The following is a 16,987-nucleotide window of genomic DNA, read 5'->3' as shown; positions in this document are numbered from 1 at the left end:
GTTTAGAGAGTATTTTCTATCAACAGGCCCATGCATTCCTCCATTTTTAAATGTTAAGTAAAAATTATATATATAGATGCATCTAAAGACTTTTTATTATTATTTTGAAATATATATTTCGCATATTAAAATCATGAGAATCCACTGACAATTAATTGTAAATTTATGATACATAAATTGAGTATTACTTTAATATAAATAATAAAATTGCATAGATGTCACATATCCAAGCCTATAATCTCTTTGAAATTCAACATTCATTAACTTTTTGTGCAAAATATAATAGATAATTAAGAAATAGATGGAGAAAACATAGTTTTTCCCATGAACAAAATATTAAATAATAACAGTGTTAATGTCTTCGAATACAAAGCAAATCCGTTAATAAAGTCTTCACAAGTCGCAGCACTCTAATATCAATACTCATATAACAAAATTTGTTGCAAACCATAACTGGAAAGAAAGAGACGTAGCAGACAGTAAAAAACATGTAGAACATATAGAACCAGATCAAAGAAAGCTACAAATGTTCACTAAATTTTGATTTTTCAACATGAGAGTTTCATCCACTGTATGATTGTAGAAAGACCGGACTTCTGAAACAATTGAGTTTTCACCATGGGAAGAGCCATTATAAACTTATCTGGAAATTTTAGTTCTGAGCTGCTGGTTCCATGTATTTCCTGTCCTTCAGGGCCCGATAATAAGCAATGGCTGGAAGAATATGTTTAAGGTAAGAATCATGAGGCATTTGATAAGAAGAAAGAGTGGGTAAGAGGCCAGAAATTATTATGTTCAGACATCGAACATAGTTTACGGTCCGAAGGCCAATCAGAATGCGCCACATTAACGTTACCGAGCCGGGTATCGAGCGGTACCGTGCCATGGTACCGAATAGTACTAAGCCGGGTACCGAACAAGGGGTGACCTGATGAATTCTGATTGGTCTCTGAATGACGTTCGACATCCGCACAGAATAATTTCACTATGTAAAGAGGCATACCGTGTCAACACTGACTTGCTTTCCATCCTCTGCAAGTATCTCTATTATTGTACCAGATTGGTCGGCCTGTTAGATTGAAAAGATACAACCAAGATGGAACGATTCAGATGATCAAGTTCAATTAATAAATCTTTTGCAATTTAATATGATCCAGGAGGTTTTTCTCAGAATTAAGATTGGCTAAAAAGATGACCGAGTTATACAGGGCTCAAATTGGTGAGCCAAAAGTAAGCAAAGCTAACCTGGAGTTTAAGTTGAGTCACATGGAACCAGGAAGGCTCACCAAACCATAAAGGCTAAGCAAAATTAGTACGGATGATTACAAGATTTAATTACATGAGGTTAAGGAAAAACATGTCATAAATCAAAAAATTAGCAAGCCTATGTCCTAATCCCCCTCATCACCACCATTCCTTTCCCCTAAAGACAGGGGCGGATCCAGCTTCTTTTTTCAGGGTGGGCAAAAAAATTTTTTTTTTGTGGGGGATGGGCAAAGATGCTTAGGATTGATTAAATGAGGGCAAAAAAAAAATTTTAGAGGGGGCAAAATAACCAAAATACCCAAAATATTTCAAAATATCTCACTAAAATTAAAAAAAAAAAAATTTTGAGGGGGGGCATTTGCCCCCCCTCAACCAAATGGGGATCCGCCCATGCCTAAAGATCTTGGATCGAGCCCTTGAAAAATGGAGAGGATAAGGGAAGAAGAAAGCTTAAATTTTTTTCTACTTTCTATGCCTTGTAATTAGAGTGGAGAGTTCAGTTTGAGATAGATAGCTCAAAAATTAAATTTATATTTTGTTTAGATTGAGCTCGGCTCAAGGCTAGTGAATAGAGCCATGAGCCAAATTTTTGGATCATATACTTATTTGGGTTCGATTTTGAGTTATATGCGAATTAACTCGAATACTCCATAAAGCTCCAAATTGAAAAGAAAATAAATGTTTTGAAATTATATTTAGGAAACTTTACATACAAAACACTCAAGCTATTTCACCTACATTTCATTATTTACAAAAAAAATAGCACTCCGTTAATAGTATCTCGATAATAAAGAAATTCCTGCACAAGCTCGTTAGACGAGCGGCGATGGTTCGCCGAATCTAGAAGAGGGGTTGACGAGGTGGGAAATTCGGTTAGCAGAATAGAGGTGGATTTAGTAGAAGGATCTGATAGTTTTAATTTGTAGAAATATTTATTTTACTTCCAATTGAACAACTTCATCATCATTCATCATTAATACAAAGGTTTTTTCATAGAGTTATCAAATTTAGGTTTTAGGGTTTAGGTAAAATTAGCCAATTAAAAGAGTAGGAAAATACAGTGAGAATCCGTTATCCCAGGTAAAAATAGATATAATGTTTCTTCCATTAGATAACTCATTCATTTCATGCCTCATGTTGAACATAGTTTTTTTGAGTTTTTTTTCCTAAACCCAAAAAACTAAACCATAAATCTTATATCTTAAATCGTAAGCTCTAAACCCTACAAACTAACCCTGAAACCCTAAAACTTTAACCTAAACACAAAATAACCCACAACTTTAAACCCTAAACTAAATTATAAACTTCAAATCCTAAAAGCAACAATAAACCAACAAAACAACTGAACGAGGAGCTAGATCATTATTCTCCTCTAAGATTCTACAGGATAGTTAATTGTCCTGTGCAGTAGAAATGGTTAGATTATGTTATGTGTTGATTGTCATTAGATTTGACCTTTGTTAAGATTTGACTTATGTTAAGAGAGGTATTAGATTTGACTTATGTTAAGAAAGGTAGAGGAAGACCTAAAAAGACTTGGTTAGAAAATATTACCTAAACCCAAAAAACTAAACCATAAATCTTATATCTTAAATCGTAAGCTCTAAACCCTACAAACTAACCCTGAAACCCTAAAACTTTAACCTAAACACAAAATAACCCACAACTTTAAACCCTAAACCCTAATCGCTTGTTGATTGTGATTTAGGATTTATTGGTAGCGTAATTCGCTACTTTTAAAAAAATAATAAAAAAATGTAAGTGGTTGAAAGTTTTCAGAAAGCTTAGTTACCTCGATCTCATTCATTAATTTCATAGCCTCAATAATGCAGACAACCTGCCCCTTCTTAACCTTATCTCCGACCTGCATAACAAAACAGAAGTATCAGTAAGCTATTTTATGAACTATCAAGAAATTCATACTTCCATTTGTGAGGGCAATCATAATATGTAACCCATAAACAATAAGCAAAATACATCATCTGAGCAGAATAATTTGTGTAAAACTATAATTGGAAATTACCACTGCATTTATACATGCAAACGAATCTACAGAGTAAATTGCATCTTAAAAATGCAGAACAATTTTAATTTCTCAAGAGGATGAGCAGATAGAATTTGCTTGGACTTTAAAGTCACAAAATGATTACTAATTGAATAGCATACTTGTATCTACCTTGACAAATGCTGCTTCCCCGGGTCCTGGGCTACGGTAAAATGTCCCAGCCATGGGACATTTTAGTGGAGGAAGTGAGGACTTGCTGCCTTTTGCAGGAGGAAGAGCAGGAACTGGAGCTGCAGGGGGAGGAATTGATGGAACTGGAGTGGCATGGGAGACATGTGGTTGTGTTGAAAAAGTGCCTTGTGGAGGCTGCATCATGACAACAGGAGCAGCAGGTGCTAGCGGTTGTAAGGCCTCTTTTTTTCTTATTATAATCTCACAATCCTTCTGTTTCAGCTTAAGTTCTGTGATATCTCTGGAATCCACAAGCCTACTCAGAGAAGAAAGCACGTCTGAGTGGTAGAAGTAAAATCTGTCTCACGCATACATAGACTTGCTGTTTTCAAAATCCCTTGGTGCAAAAAAAGGTATTAGAAGAACATTCTTATGGCAAGTTCCAACATCTTATAAGAATTTTTTGGTGTTTATGCTTAAGAGAGCTGTTGTTCTTAGTAAACTTTATACATTTACTGGGACGGTATAGAACATGAGCACAGCCACCTCACTTAATAAACCCAATCTGACCATGTATGTACTGGGCCTGGACAACAATCCAGGACTGCCAGACTGACCTATTTCAATGGATTTCATGGGTTATAGTTTGTACAAAGGATAATTCCATATGCCCACAGAAAAACAAGACGTATGTTGTATGTTGAACCAGACCCAACCCAATCTAAATTTGGGTTCAGGCTCAAACCTTTGGCCCAATCATTTTAGTAATGCCCATTTGAAGTAGAGCCAAGTAGACAAAGAAAATTCACAAAAAAAAAGGCATTGCAGCTCAAATTTGAACTGCTTCTTACTTTAACATACAATTTTGTAGCATGACATCAAAACGTAGAAATCTATGGAAACCGCTGACCGGTTCCTCCTAGTCTAACTTGAAATGAAACCCATCACATTGACGGCATTCTCCCAAAACATTCACCATTTAATTAATGCCTCCAGCCATTGCCATCTCACAGATTATTTTTCTCAACATGTCAGATCCATATCGGCATTAGTTTATAAAACTTACATCTATGCCCTAAACAGTCTTCATATGAACTTTTGTTTCCACTGTCAGATGCATTAGAAAATTTGAAGAAATAAATGAAAAATTTTCAAGAATTATGCTTGTTAGAGGAGCAACCAACTGAGTTTTGGCTAGTATGATTACAAATTTACAATTAAAAAAAAAAAGGTGGATGGATTATTACTTGATGAGATTTGAAACCTCCGACATGAATGCTGATATCGCAGAATCAGGCATATTGGACTCATCTTCTGCCGTGTTATCTTTGGCCTCAGGTGATTGAGTTTCTGACTTGGCTGTTGGTAGAGGCAAAGAATTTGAAGAACCCTCCACAGTGGCCTTACATGTTGACAACATTTAAAAGTAAAAAGAATTGAGAAACTTATAAAATAGAATTAATAACACTATGTGCCTTGCTTTAGATGTGAATAGCATTGAAGAATTCATAAAGCTAACCTCTATGAAGCATAGACGATCATCTTAGAGGGTATTGAACACATATCATACAAAAACAATGCCTTGATTTTGATCAAGAATGATAAATTAATTCAGTCCAATAAGAATGCCTTGATAACTATGACTGCAATAATTTGTTAAATATAATTCAGTCCAACTACTTATCAAGAATGATAAATTTTCTTCTATTGTTATTATATTCAATTTAGACATCTGCATAACTCCAAAGAAGGTTATGTTTTGTTTTATATATATATGCAATCCATATTCATATTAGATGTTTTTAAGAATCATTGTGTCCTCTATTTCATGTTTTTGTTTAGTTTCCGTGCTTCATAGGCTAAACACCAAATTGTTAGGATAAAACAAAAGATGATAATGATAATTGAGCACAACGTAAAAACAGGTGGCTACCTCATGAGCCTTGGCCATCAAAGTATAAAACTTTCTCTCCTTATGCCCCTGAAAGAAAAGAAAAATGATTAATAGCAAGATGAAGAAAACAGGACGAGGAAAAAAAAAAGAGAAATATATAAATTATATGCATTGTTTGAGTGCCAAATACTAAAATCTGACTCATGTTTTGTACAAATCATCTGAACATGTTAAAGAGGAAAAATATATAACCCAAAATAACGTCAAAAGTTTAGCTACTATAAGTATGCCATAGCGTGCCATAGCTTCAGATCTACTTGAGCATTTTTTAAGGATTATAAACTTTATGAGAAGAAACAAACAGATGTTTTTTTTTTTTTTTTTTTAAAAGGAAACTACTAAATTCGTCACAGTTTTAGCTTGACGTTAGGATGCTTTATTTTAAAAAATTTAAATTTATTTTGGTAATGACTGCAAAACTCAATTTTTATTTACATTTCTTTTTGTCGAGGACTTAAAAAGTCAAATAGATTGCGTGTTTTTTTTTTTTTTCATTTATTGGGAGAAATTGACTGCCTCGTTTTTCTAATAAAATTTAATTTTCTAATTTCAATTTTGTGAAAGAATTCATTTGAGTGCAGCTACATAATTTTAGGGAATTCATCTCATTGTATCTACATTAGATATGATTTTTCTAAATTTGATATTTTTGTTCCTCGTACATTTTATCTTATATTGCTTGATATTGACTTAATTAGTACACTTGATTTTGATCAAAAAGTGATCCATCAAAATTCCAAATTGTGAAAATTAATTTATTTTTCTCGCTGATTTTAAATGTTTCTAATTTCTTGCTGAAATTCTTGGATTAGTTTGACCATTTCAAATCCAGTTGGTTTTTAGGTTGTGTCAACGAGTCAATAAGATGCAGGACCAATTATCAAGGTGACTAAATAAACTGAAAACTGGATTAAATTTTATCAATTTTCCAAAATCAATTAATTGAACTATTGAAGTTGATGTAGAATTCAATCATAATGACGAGCCAAATGTCAAAATTAGTAGGAGACAGAAATCATCTTAATAAACAATTTAAGATATTTAAAAATAATGCTTATGAAAAATATATATATCAAAATAAGAACATAAATGATAAACTAACTAGAGAAGTTCAAGCTGAAGTGCCCATTTATGATGAAAAATTTGACCCTGAAGCATTAACTAACTAATTATTAACTGTAAATAATTTCTTTGAATGACAAATCATGTTTGATGAATGTCAAGTGAGATTTGTGAAAATGAAATTAAGTGGTCAAACTAAAGTTTATTAGATGAGTATAGAAAGACAAAGGAAATCTTTGAAAGGGAACTTACTACCACCTGGGCAGAAATGGAAGAACTTCAAAAAGAAAAATATTCTTCTTTGTCATATCGTGATCATTCGCTTAATGAATTTAATTCTTTAAAGCAAATGTGATGTGTCAAAACTATTACTAAATACGCAAAAATATTTGAAGAACCATTGTTGTGTTTTGAGATCATTGAAGATCTTAACAGCAAACTCTCTAGATTTAGATCTAATTGAGATTTGACATTAAAAGGTAGACGATCCTCATCAAATTTCATTACTTGCAATCTTGCATATGCTTTTCAACTTGTACTTGATTCTAACAAATGTTAAAATTTCTTGCGTTTAAGAGAGACACTGTATATTTGAAACTGCATCTTTTTATGAAAACAGTCGAGTTCAATTTGTTGCATCTAGGTGTAGTAATACTAAAATCAATAGGACACTAAAGAGAAAACAACTGCATTGCACCTAAGTCTTAGATTTCTGCCAAGGCATATTTTAAGTGCCATCAAACTGCTTATTGTGTTAATGAGTGTCCGAGCAGAAACCCATGTATGGATGTGAAGGAAGTAGGTTATGAGATAAATGATTTTAATGAGATTTAAGTGTTTAATGAAGAAATTAGTGATTATTATGATACTTGTAATGATAATTCCTTAATGTAATATGTTACATCATTGTTACTCCTAAGGTTGAACCTAATTGGAAGAGAATGTATCAAATCCATTTCAACCATGAGAAGCTTTGCAAGGTTATATTTGCTATAAGGAATGATGTGAATGTCATGTCTACAACATTAAAACACATGAATTTGAAACATGAACCAAATTCATAACCATAGAAAATAGCTTGTGCTGATAATTTTATCTCAGAGATGTGTAGTTCCAATTCAAATAGCTACATATGTTGTCATGGAATCCAAAGATAACTTTTTTACCAGCGCGACATAATTGCTTGCGATGAGTATGAAATGCTAAATTTCGAGTTGAAATCCAAGTCAACAAAATTTTATAGAAATTATATGTATATTTTTGTCAGAAGCATCACACCAATTACTAAACTAAGCAAAACTTATTTGTTTTATTTTATTAGTTAGCTTCTTTTATTTATCATTTATAGAAGTAAGAATGTGTCATTGATCATAGCAAAAAAGAGGGATGTAGTTTAATTCACTAGTTTTATGTAGTTCATATGGTTTGGGATGGTTTCAATTTTGAATAAATTTAGGCAAAAGCTCAGTTTTTGAAGTCGAATATTTTCAAACCGAGCAAATTGATGAGATTTCCTTGGATGGTGGCCTTAGGTGTTGGTTGTTGGCATTATCCTTTTGTATCATTTTGAGATTATATGTTAAAGATTTAAATGAAGAATATTGGATCTGTTGGTTATGCTTTCAAGCGATTGAATTTGTATTGAGATGTTTCATTTTTTGTCTCTCTCCTCTTTTGCTGATTCTGTTTCCACATGCTGTGTATTTCCTTGGATGTTGTAATTTTCTTAAAAGTTTATGGAAGGCACTTAGTTAAAGAATGACTATGGGATTAATTTCTTTTTTTAATCACAAGCATGTTAAGTTGCTCAACAAATTCAAGAGGTTTCAAATTGCACATCAATTAATAGTAATATTAATTTATATTTGAATCAGGATGATCATAATATCAACTGTATCTACTAGCGTAGCTGACGAGATATCCATAAAACATTCTTTTAAGATATATTATTAAGGAATAAAGCTTGAATAAAATTTTTCTTATTTTTGTTACATCTTATGAGTGCAAGTTCTATGTGTGATTCCTTCAAGTGCAGTACAAATGCAACTATCTAATTCAGGAGGAATTGACCTCCTTCTAGTGACACGATGCTTGATGTTTTCCTTTAGTATTATAGTTCTCTGTTTATTTAATCTATACTATTTGATACTGATTTTTTTAATCTTCTTGCTTTTAATCAAAAAATGACATGTTGGAAATCAAAATTGTAGAAATCAATACATTTTGCTTGCTATTTTTATATTTTTTTAATTTCTCATTAAAATTCTAGGATTATTTTGATCATTTCATTATAAATTAGTTATCAATTTTAGTAATGTGTGTTTACGTTTAAAGAAAACAACTTGTTGAACTAATTGGTAATTTGCAATCCATCAAAGGTCATGAGGCAAGCCAGAAGACTTTTTTTATGACAATACTGATCAATCATGACACAAGACTCCATAAAGTGTGTGTCATAAGTGTTTATTTATATGCATCCAAATGAACGACAAAGTTGGGTTAAACCAAACCCAAAAAAAGGCTTTGTAAATAAGTCCAAACCACTGGATCTTTCCATAATGAAAAAATTCTTTCATGGGAGGTACACTCCTATAAAACTAAAGCAGTTAGTGATGACAGAGATCAAGCTACGACCAACATTTGGGGTTGGGGCATCCGATGATAAAAGTGGCACAATTGAAACAAAAAAAAAACTAAGATAATGTTTTAGGATCAAAACTCAATGCCAGCTCTTATTGAAGAAGAATCATGATGATTGATGGGACAGTTGAGAAATGGATGAAACCTAATTCAAATAAAGAGTGAAAAAAAATTCACAGTATTAGGAAATACATAATAATTCTATATAGGTTCACCCAATTGTTGGTCATGTCATGTTGTCATCGTTGTAGATTTCCTAGTAAATATATTTTAGAAAATTTTCATTGTGTTAGTTGATTTATCATTATGAAGACTCAAGAATGATGAAAAAAAAAATTTAAAATTTGCTAAATAACCATTAAACATATTTCAAATATACTAAATTATTCTATAATATTTTTTAATTTATTTAACATAATTTTCAATTTATCTTATTTATTGCATATTTGTTCATGTAAAATTCATTATTTATTATTTTGCTCTGTGAACATGACATAATTTTTTTGATATCCCTGATCTTAATCACCCATGCGACAAATACATTTGATCCTAAATTTTCATTAATCCAATAAATTTCTTTGGTTAAGTGTTTATATGTTAATTTTGGCAATAGTTAATTAAGGAATTGAGCATAATTATAATATTTTATTTATTTGTTAATTATGTATTTCATGTGTTGGAAAGTTCAATTGGATTTATATATTATTCAATAATCTGCAATTGACAAAACATGCTTAATTTGATTACTAATGTTTTTTATATGTCAATTAAATAATTTATAGCAAAATCATGTTATTAAGTCAAAATTAGAACTTAATCTTATCACCACTGAACTAGCACGTTTTTTTTCAAGTTATATATATATATATATATATAAGTCTATAATATTTTACATAGTTTGAAGCAATTTAAATATCAAAGAAAATACAAAATGATCATCAGCCCTTCCAATAGAATTTTTCACTACAGGGTTGCAAGTTTCTGCTAAGTTTAACATGTACTCATTAAGAGATTAATGGGCCTCTCACTAATGTTTATAGGCCATTGTTAAGTCTATTTTTGCAAGCAATATATAATCTTATCAACCGTTAGGAGATTCTTTTATATCCATTTGAGGTGACTTTGGATAATTTTACATATGTTTTAAATGCTTTTGAGGATTAAAAATGAGGAATATGTAAAGGTAGTGATACCGTCATATTATGAAGAACAAAAGACTAATGGAAATAAGAGGATTTAAGCTTTCAATGTAAAATCTTCTAAGAACTTTCAAGAGGTACTTTAATTGTTCATAAAAATCAACTCCTTGAGTTATTCATTATTGGTAATATCTTTGACTTGACATTTTAGGATTTTTTGCATCAAACTTTTTTTTTTTGTTTTGAAGTTTTTATTGTATTATTAAAACCTTGTATTTGGGATTGTGAGAGTGCGATTGAAAAACAAATTTTCCAAGCACCTCCAAAGTTTAGGAAAACTCAAGCTTAGGAAACTATTGTACTCTTGAGAGAGGGAATTGTGAAGACTTGGGATAGACTGTGTGGGATCTTTGTGGAAGCAAAGTTAGATTGCTCTTTATCCATTAAAAAGATCTTGTAAAAGCTTTCACCACCCCGTGAAGGAGGGGATATTGTCATAGTAAGATCGAAGTAGTGGGAATACAAGAAGGGCGGAGGTTTAAGAATGAATGTAGGCTAGATTGTAGGCCAGCCAACATAAAAAACATTATCGTACTTAGATCTCTATAGATTTACTTTTCCTGAACTAAGATTTCATTTTACTTTTAGTATTCATGCTTGCATTTTAATGTAGTGAATATTATAACTGATATTACACTAAGTTATAGAGGGGGAGTAATGAAGCATGAACTTAAAAAATTACATCAATTTTAGAATCAATTTGGTCTATTACCAAAAAAAAGTTCCTATGAATGTGATTGAAGTGTTAAGATGATTAAACAAAAAGTATGGAGACTATATAAGGGGTTTTCATATAGTTTTTAATGAGATTGAGAAAGCATGCTGAAATTATTAAAGATGTAGGATGGAGCACAGACCAATATTAATATAGTTGTAGAGCGACCAAAAAGTTTTCAATTATAATTAGATTACAACAATGATCAACATTGAGTTCATATCATGTTTCATTAGTTATGATGATGCTTATAAATAAAATTTAAAGTGAGGTTTCTTGATGTTTTTTTTTTTTTTTTGTACAGATGACATAGTTGTAATTGATAAGAAATCTATTAAAAAAAGTGAAAAACTAAAACAATGAAGAAAATATTTAAAAGATATGAAGATTAGAATTAGTATAACAAATATTGATTATATAATATGAAATTGGTATTGAAAATTATCCATAAATATTATAAGAAGATGGAAGACTGAGTAGTTATATATATATATATATATATATATATATATATATAATTTTTAATATTAAGACTGAGTAGTTAAAATTGAGAGAAAACTCTGAAATATTATTTTATAAAGGATATCATGAAAAATTAAAGGGGAATTTTATAATAATAGAATTAGGTTGGCGACGTGTTGATTCAAGTGTTGGGAATTTTAAAAACTATTAACAGTTGAGCATGGTGGAAATGAGAATGTTAATATAATCATGTGACAACACTTGAAAGGATAACTTTAATAATGATTATATTAGAGGAATGTTTGCGATCACATTACTGAAGTTAAAGTAATTAAGAATAGACTTAAGTAAAAAAAAAAAAAGAATAGACTTAAGTGGTTTTAGCATATACAACAAAAGGTAAAAATTCATCTATGAGACAAAAAGATAAAATTACTATCAAAACATCAAGAAACATAAGGGATATACTTAAGACAACATAGAAACAAGTTGAAAATAATTTGCAAAGTATGGGTTTTATACTATAGGAAACGCTCAACAGTAATAAATAGAAAATGATAATTCATAAAGCCAGCCCTAAAAATTAAAATTAGGCTAATAAAGCTAATTATGGAGTGCCTCTTATGAGGAAAATTCATTGGATTAAGGCATTTGATATCATGCAAAATAAAAGAGGACAGCATTCTCTACTAAGTAGTATATGATTAGCATGACTATTTATGTCTGAATAGTAAAATGTCTATAGTAAGTAAGCATACTAAGTATACATGGTAGTCCATGATTCTATTGATTAGTCTGATGAGCAAATTATTCCATCAAACCAACTGAAATCACAATCTAAAAACAAAATCTATAAAATTTGCCCTGATATAACCATTCTAGTTCAATCCCAAAATCAAATAGAAAGCATGGTTAAGACTTTTTTACCCCCTCTTTCCATACAAACATAACTTGGCTAATTTCAACTAAATCTTACCAACCAAACGTAATTGGCTAAGTCCCGCCTAATCTACCTAGATCTAACTAATCAATAATAGTACTTCAAGTCTACTTGATTAAAACCAATCTCAAACTAAACATTCCCTTGCCTCTAAGCTGCAACGAAGTCAACAATGCTCAATTATCACAGATTCCTCATATTCAATTCCCAACGCAATCACAATTGATTAATAAAAAAATATCCCAAGGAATGCCAATCCGCAGCGAGCATACAATTTTGAACAAAAAATCATGCCAATTTTACTAAACAGAACTCCATCCATCAAATGTAACCAAGTAAATAAAAAACATCCAGCATTTTATATCCCAACAACGAAGCTCTAAGTCTAGAAATCCCAACCCAATAGATTCAATAATCGACAGCTTGCATAAAGAAATGATACTTCCGCCCAAAAAGGCCATACAAAGAAGAAAATAAAAGCAAAGAATCTCGATATACCTGCAGCGAAACCCTGCCCTGGGGCGCCAGCGCAACCCCGCGAGACGAGCTGTTGCGAAGTACGGGTGGGAATTTAGGGCACGGGACGGAGATGTACGAAGCCATTGCCAAACAGGTCCGAGATCGGTGGAAGAGAGCAAGAGGTGGTGAGGAAGCGAGATCGGAGAAGAAGCAAAAAAGAGGGTTACGGTAGGCGAAGAGATCGAGGAGAGAAAGTAAGCTTTGATGGCAGAGTTGAAGCTTTTATGATGCGGGATTCAGCTGCCGGTGGATGAGATCTCCGCCCTCAGCTCTGATGGCGATGGAACCGAAAACGCTCCTCCCTCACAAACAGGAGGAAAATGGCGTCATGTTTTCTTACCCTCTTTGTTATTTCCGCCCACGCCGTACTGCCACGTGACACCCGAAAATGTTTTTAACTATTACCTTAATAATGTACTAAAATTTAGTTTATGAAATATTAAAAATTTTATAAGGAAAATAACAAAAAAAAATAAAAACTATATTCTCCAATCCAATTAAATTATTCAAATAGTATTTATTATAAGTTATAAATAATGTTATTCTCCATAATTAAAAAAGAAATGGTTAGAATATAGCAATCATGAATTATATAAAATGAATTTCAAAATAAAAGTTCTAATAACATTTTGACATAGCAGCTGTTTTCAAGAGATTATTTGATTTATATTTGTCATTTGTGGAGGGGAGACTAGAGATTAAGAAGTTTAATATAAAGTTTAATGTTGATATTAGGGGTCAAAATGAATGTTAATAACATGCATTAGCTTTATAAGTGAAACAGTGTGTTGATGTTATTGGTGACAAAGAACTTGATCTGTATATTATAGTGTGGTGATTATGGTTAGAAGATCGTAGTTGGACGATGATAGTTCCAACAATGTAGTGGGGGTGATAGTGATTATTATATCTTAATTGAGCTAAGGTTGCTGAATGATCGTAGTTAAGCAATCGTGGTCGATAGAACGAAGTTCGATGATGCGGTCAAGAAATCATATTTATGTGATAATGGTCAATGGATCGAAGTCAAATGAAAGTGATAACAAGATTGTTGTTGGGTGGCAGTTGTTAGACGATCGTAGTCAGACATTTGTGATCAAAGGACTATAGTCGGGTGACGCTAATAAGTGGACTAAATCGATCATTAGTTGTTGAAATATCAAGAGTGGTTGGTGTAATAACCCTGATAAATGACTTTTTAGGTGTTATTATAAATCAAATTTAAAAATCATCTTTGTCATAAGATATATATTATTTGGTTTTAATTACACTAATTTTTTCATAATTTTTAGGCACTTGTGAAAATCATTATAAAATTAATGCTTTTCAGTACAAGTAGAGACTTTGGGACCATCAGGTGTCCATTTTGTAAAATAATTTCACCAATATTTTCTCAATAAAATGATTTATTTTATGAATATCTTTCTATAATTTTTAAAATACAAATAATTTATATGAATTTTATGTTGAAAAAGTAATTAAATTAAATAATTATATTATATTATATGAAAATATATTAAAACACTAATATATTCCATTAAAAGCCATTTAATCTCCCTAAGCATTTGGCTAATAGAGAAAGGATTGAGGAAAATGTGAGAAAAAGAGAGGAGAGAGAAAAATAAAGCTCGAATTTGGAGGTCATTGAGTGATTTTTGTTTATCAGTCCTGTTGAGAGATTTGCTTATATCAATGTAAGGAATCATTGTCTCATTGTAAGGAATTATTATCCTATTTTTTATTTCAAAGATGTTATTTTTTTATATTTTTCTGATTAAATTTGTATTTCTATTATCGAAAAATGATGATAATTTGTGTTGGTAAAACTTTCACCACGTAACTTTTTAGATGTTATAGAGATTGAGATTATGAATTTTTTGAATATTTATTTGAGATTTTTATATGATGATTTTAAAAAAATAACAATTTTTGTATACTAAGAAATTTATTTTAACATATAAAAATAGTGATTTAGTTCAACAAAAACTTCAAAATGTCATTTTATACAATATCTGGTAATCTAGTTAATTTTAAAAATATAAATTTTTGCTTAATATGAATTTTATTGTCTGTCATTAAGACATTTTGATACTTTTTGAATTAAGTTCAATTGTGCTTTATTTGCTGCAATATATTAAAAATGAATATGGACGTGTGATTGAGATTACTATTATAATAATATGATAATAATATGTATGTAAAAGATAAGTAAAAACTAGTTTACCCATTGGTTGGAAACTGATTGACCTATACATGCTGATGGACAGACGGACTTTCTTTTAAATATGTGGTTTGGTGTTATCCTCGACCGATTCACAGAATACACTGATTTGGAGTTATAAGGAGATGATTACTATATCAATGGATAAAGAGCGACGACTCTATTTACTGAGTTAATGCTTTACTGTTATTGATATAATACTTAAAAATATTATTATAGTCAGGATTTCTTACTTATTTAGTATAACTGCTAAAAAGCATTTTATTGAGGCATTGTTTTTATTACTTTATAGATTTATTATTATTGCATTATTTTGCTACTCCTATCATTAAATTGTTACTATTATTACTATTGATATAGACACCGATACTATTTGATACTACTAATTTACTGTATAATAAGCATGAGACATATTGAACTCGTAATATATTAATTTGATACTTATATAAAAGAACTTGATAGTATGTGTACACTCCTATATGATTTTGAGACTTGATATGATTTTGCCAATCCTTGTTGATGATTTGGTTTTACTACTTTATCTGATCTCTCTATTGATTGATGGTGGTGATACAAAAATTTCTTTATAGATTTGTCACATGTACTAATTTATTGACTTTCATATTATATTATTTTATCATTTATATATTTTACTAGTATTTTATGTCAATTTTATTATTTTTATATCGATTAAATGATCATATAAATATTATTGCTATGATTTGATCCTTGACATGCATATTACTTCTTTACTGTGCTTTGAAATTAGTTGTAGGTTTTTGATGACATGGTGGAATTTTTAGCTCATTATATATGGTTAAATAATTTCAGGCCATGGCTGATGATAAAGAGTGTGAGGCTAGTCAAGATTTTTTAAGTTATGATTCTTTTTATTTTAGTTATTTTTTGTACTCATGACAGAATAGTCATGACATGATTGCATGATCTTGAGTAGTGTATATAATTTTTTAAAATTGAAAAACATATGTATATATTGATATTTTAATCGATAGTTTTATTTGTAATGTTATTGATATTAATAAAAGAAATTTTATAGCTCTTTTATTATTTATTAAAAGATAAAAGAATAATTCTTTCAATTTAGATTATGAGGTGTCACAATTTATATTAGAATATAGTTATTAGAAGAATTCAATTGTTATAAAAGTTATAGGATTTGATTGAGAGTTTAATAAAATGGGCAGTTTAAGATATATTATTTTACATACATAATTACATGTGTGCATTATTCATATCATATTAAATTATGCTGGTGAAAAGTTGAATGAATCATCTAGAGTCAAATATATCAAATAAGCAACACAGTACAACTCCAATGCCATCAGAAAGTATGATGCAATTGGCTATTGTAATAACACATGTAATGGGAGATGTGTAGAGAAAATCAGCTAAAGTAAAGAAGAAGAGGGAGACAAGCACTTACACAGATTTCACAAGTTGAAGCCTTCACTATTTAAAGGAGCTGTAGGATCTAAGGTTGCAAAAGATTGGTTACTAAGGATAGAAAAGATCTTTGACTACATGCAGTGTCTGGAGAAATGTCATTGATTGTGTTCCTCTTTAAAGGAGAGTTTAAGAAATGGTGGGCTGGGCAGCATAGAGAGAAATTTCAAAGGAAGATAAACATTGAGATCACTTTTGGCATGTTCACCGTAATATTTAGAATGTGGTTTGTACCTCCTTCAGCTTAACGATAGCTGCAAGAAGCTTTTATCAAGTTGGAGCAGGGATGCAAGACAGAGATGTAGTACGAGGCTGAGTTTATTACACTAGCTAGATATGCTCTCACTTGATTCCTATTATCGAGGAAAA

The 16,987-nt window shown here is 30.7% G+C and overlaps 1 protein-coding gene across 1 annotated transcript; it reads right to left on the bottom strand.

Annotated features, from left to right (window-relative positions):
• Positions 1 to 304: 304 nt before the first annotated feature.
• LOC110096772 (biotin carboxyl carrier protein of acetyl-CoA carboxylase, chloroplastic) lies at positions 305 to 13,256 on the bottom strand. Its single transcript, XM_020822847.2, has 7 exons — positions 12,913 to 13,256; positions 5,376 to 5,423; positions 4,690 to 4,844; positions 3,443 to 3,758; positions 3,059 to 3,130; positions 1,004 to 1,069; positions 305 to 714 (listed from the first exon to the last, which is right to left on the bottom strand). Exons 1-7 carry the CDS (start codon positions 13,015 to 13,017, stop codon positions 691 to 693), a joined length of 786 nt encoding a protein of 261 aa, XP_020678506.1. The 5' UTR covers positions 13,018 to 13,256; the 3' UTR covers positions 305 to 690.
• Between the last annotated feature and the right edge of the window lie 3,731 nt (positions 13,257 to 16,987).

This window comes from Dendrobium catenatum, unplaced genomic scaffold (assembly GCF_001605985.2).
Source record: "Dendrobium catenatum unplaced genomic scaffold, ASM160598v2 fragScaff_scaffold_1023, whole genome shotgun sequence".
In the NCBI taxonomy this organism is placed as follows: Eukaryota; Viridiplantae; Streptophyta; class Magnoliopsida; order Asparagales; family Orchidaceae; genus Dendrobium; species Dendrobium catenatum.
The sequence above is the reverse complement of the archived record's forward strand: the minus strand, read 5'-3'. Positions and strand labels throughout refer to the sequence as shown.

What these genes read in the sequence shown, in the direction of transcription:
- LOC110096772 (XM_020822847.2), bottom strand. Translation starts at nt 13,017, where the DNA reads ATGGCTTCGTACATCTCCGTCCCGTGCCCTAAATTCCCACCCGTACTT. An exon ending in TGATGGCCAAGGCTCATGAG is followed by an intron (nt 4,845 to 5,375) that starts GTAGCCACCTGT and finishes TCAACATGTAAG; the next exon opens with GCCACTGTGGAGGGTTCTTC. An exon ending in AATTAATGAATGAGATCGAG is followed by an intron (nt 1,070 to 3,058) that starts GTAACTAAGCTT and finishes TCAATCTAACAG; the next exon opens with GCCGACCAATCTGGTACAAT.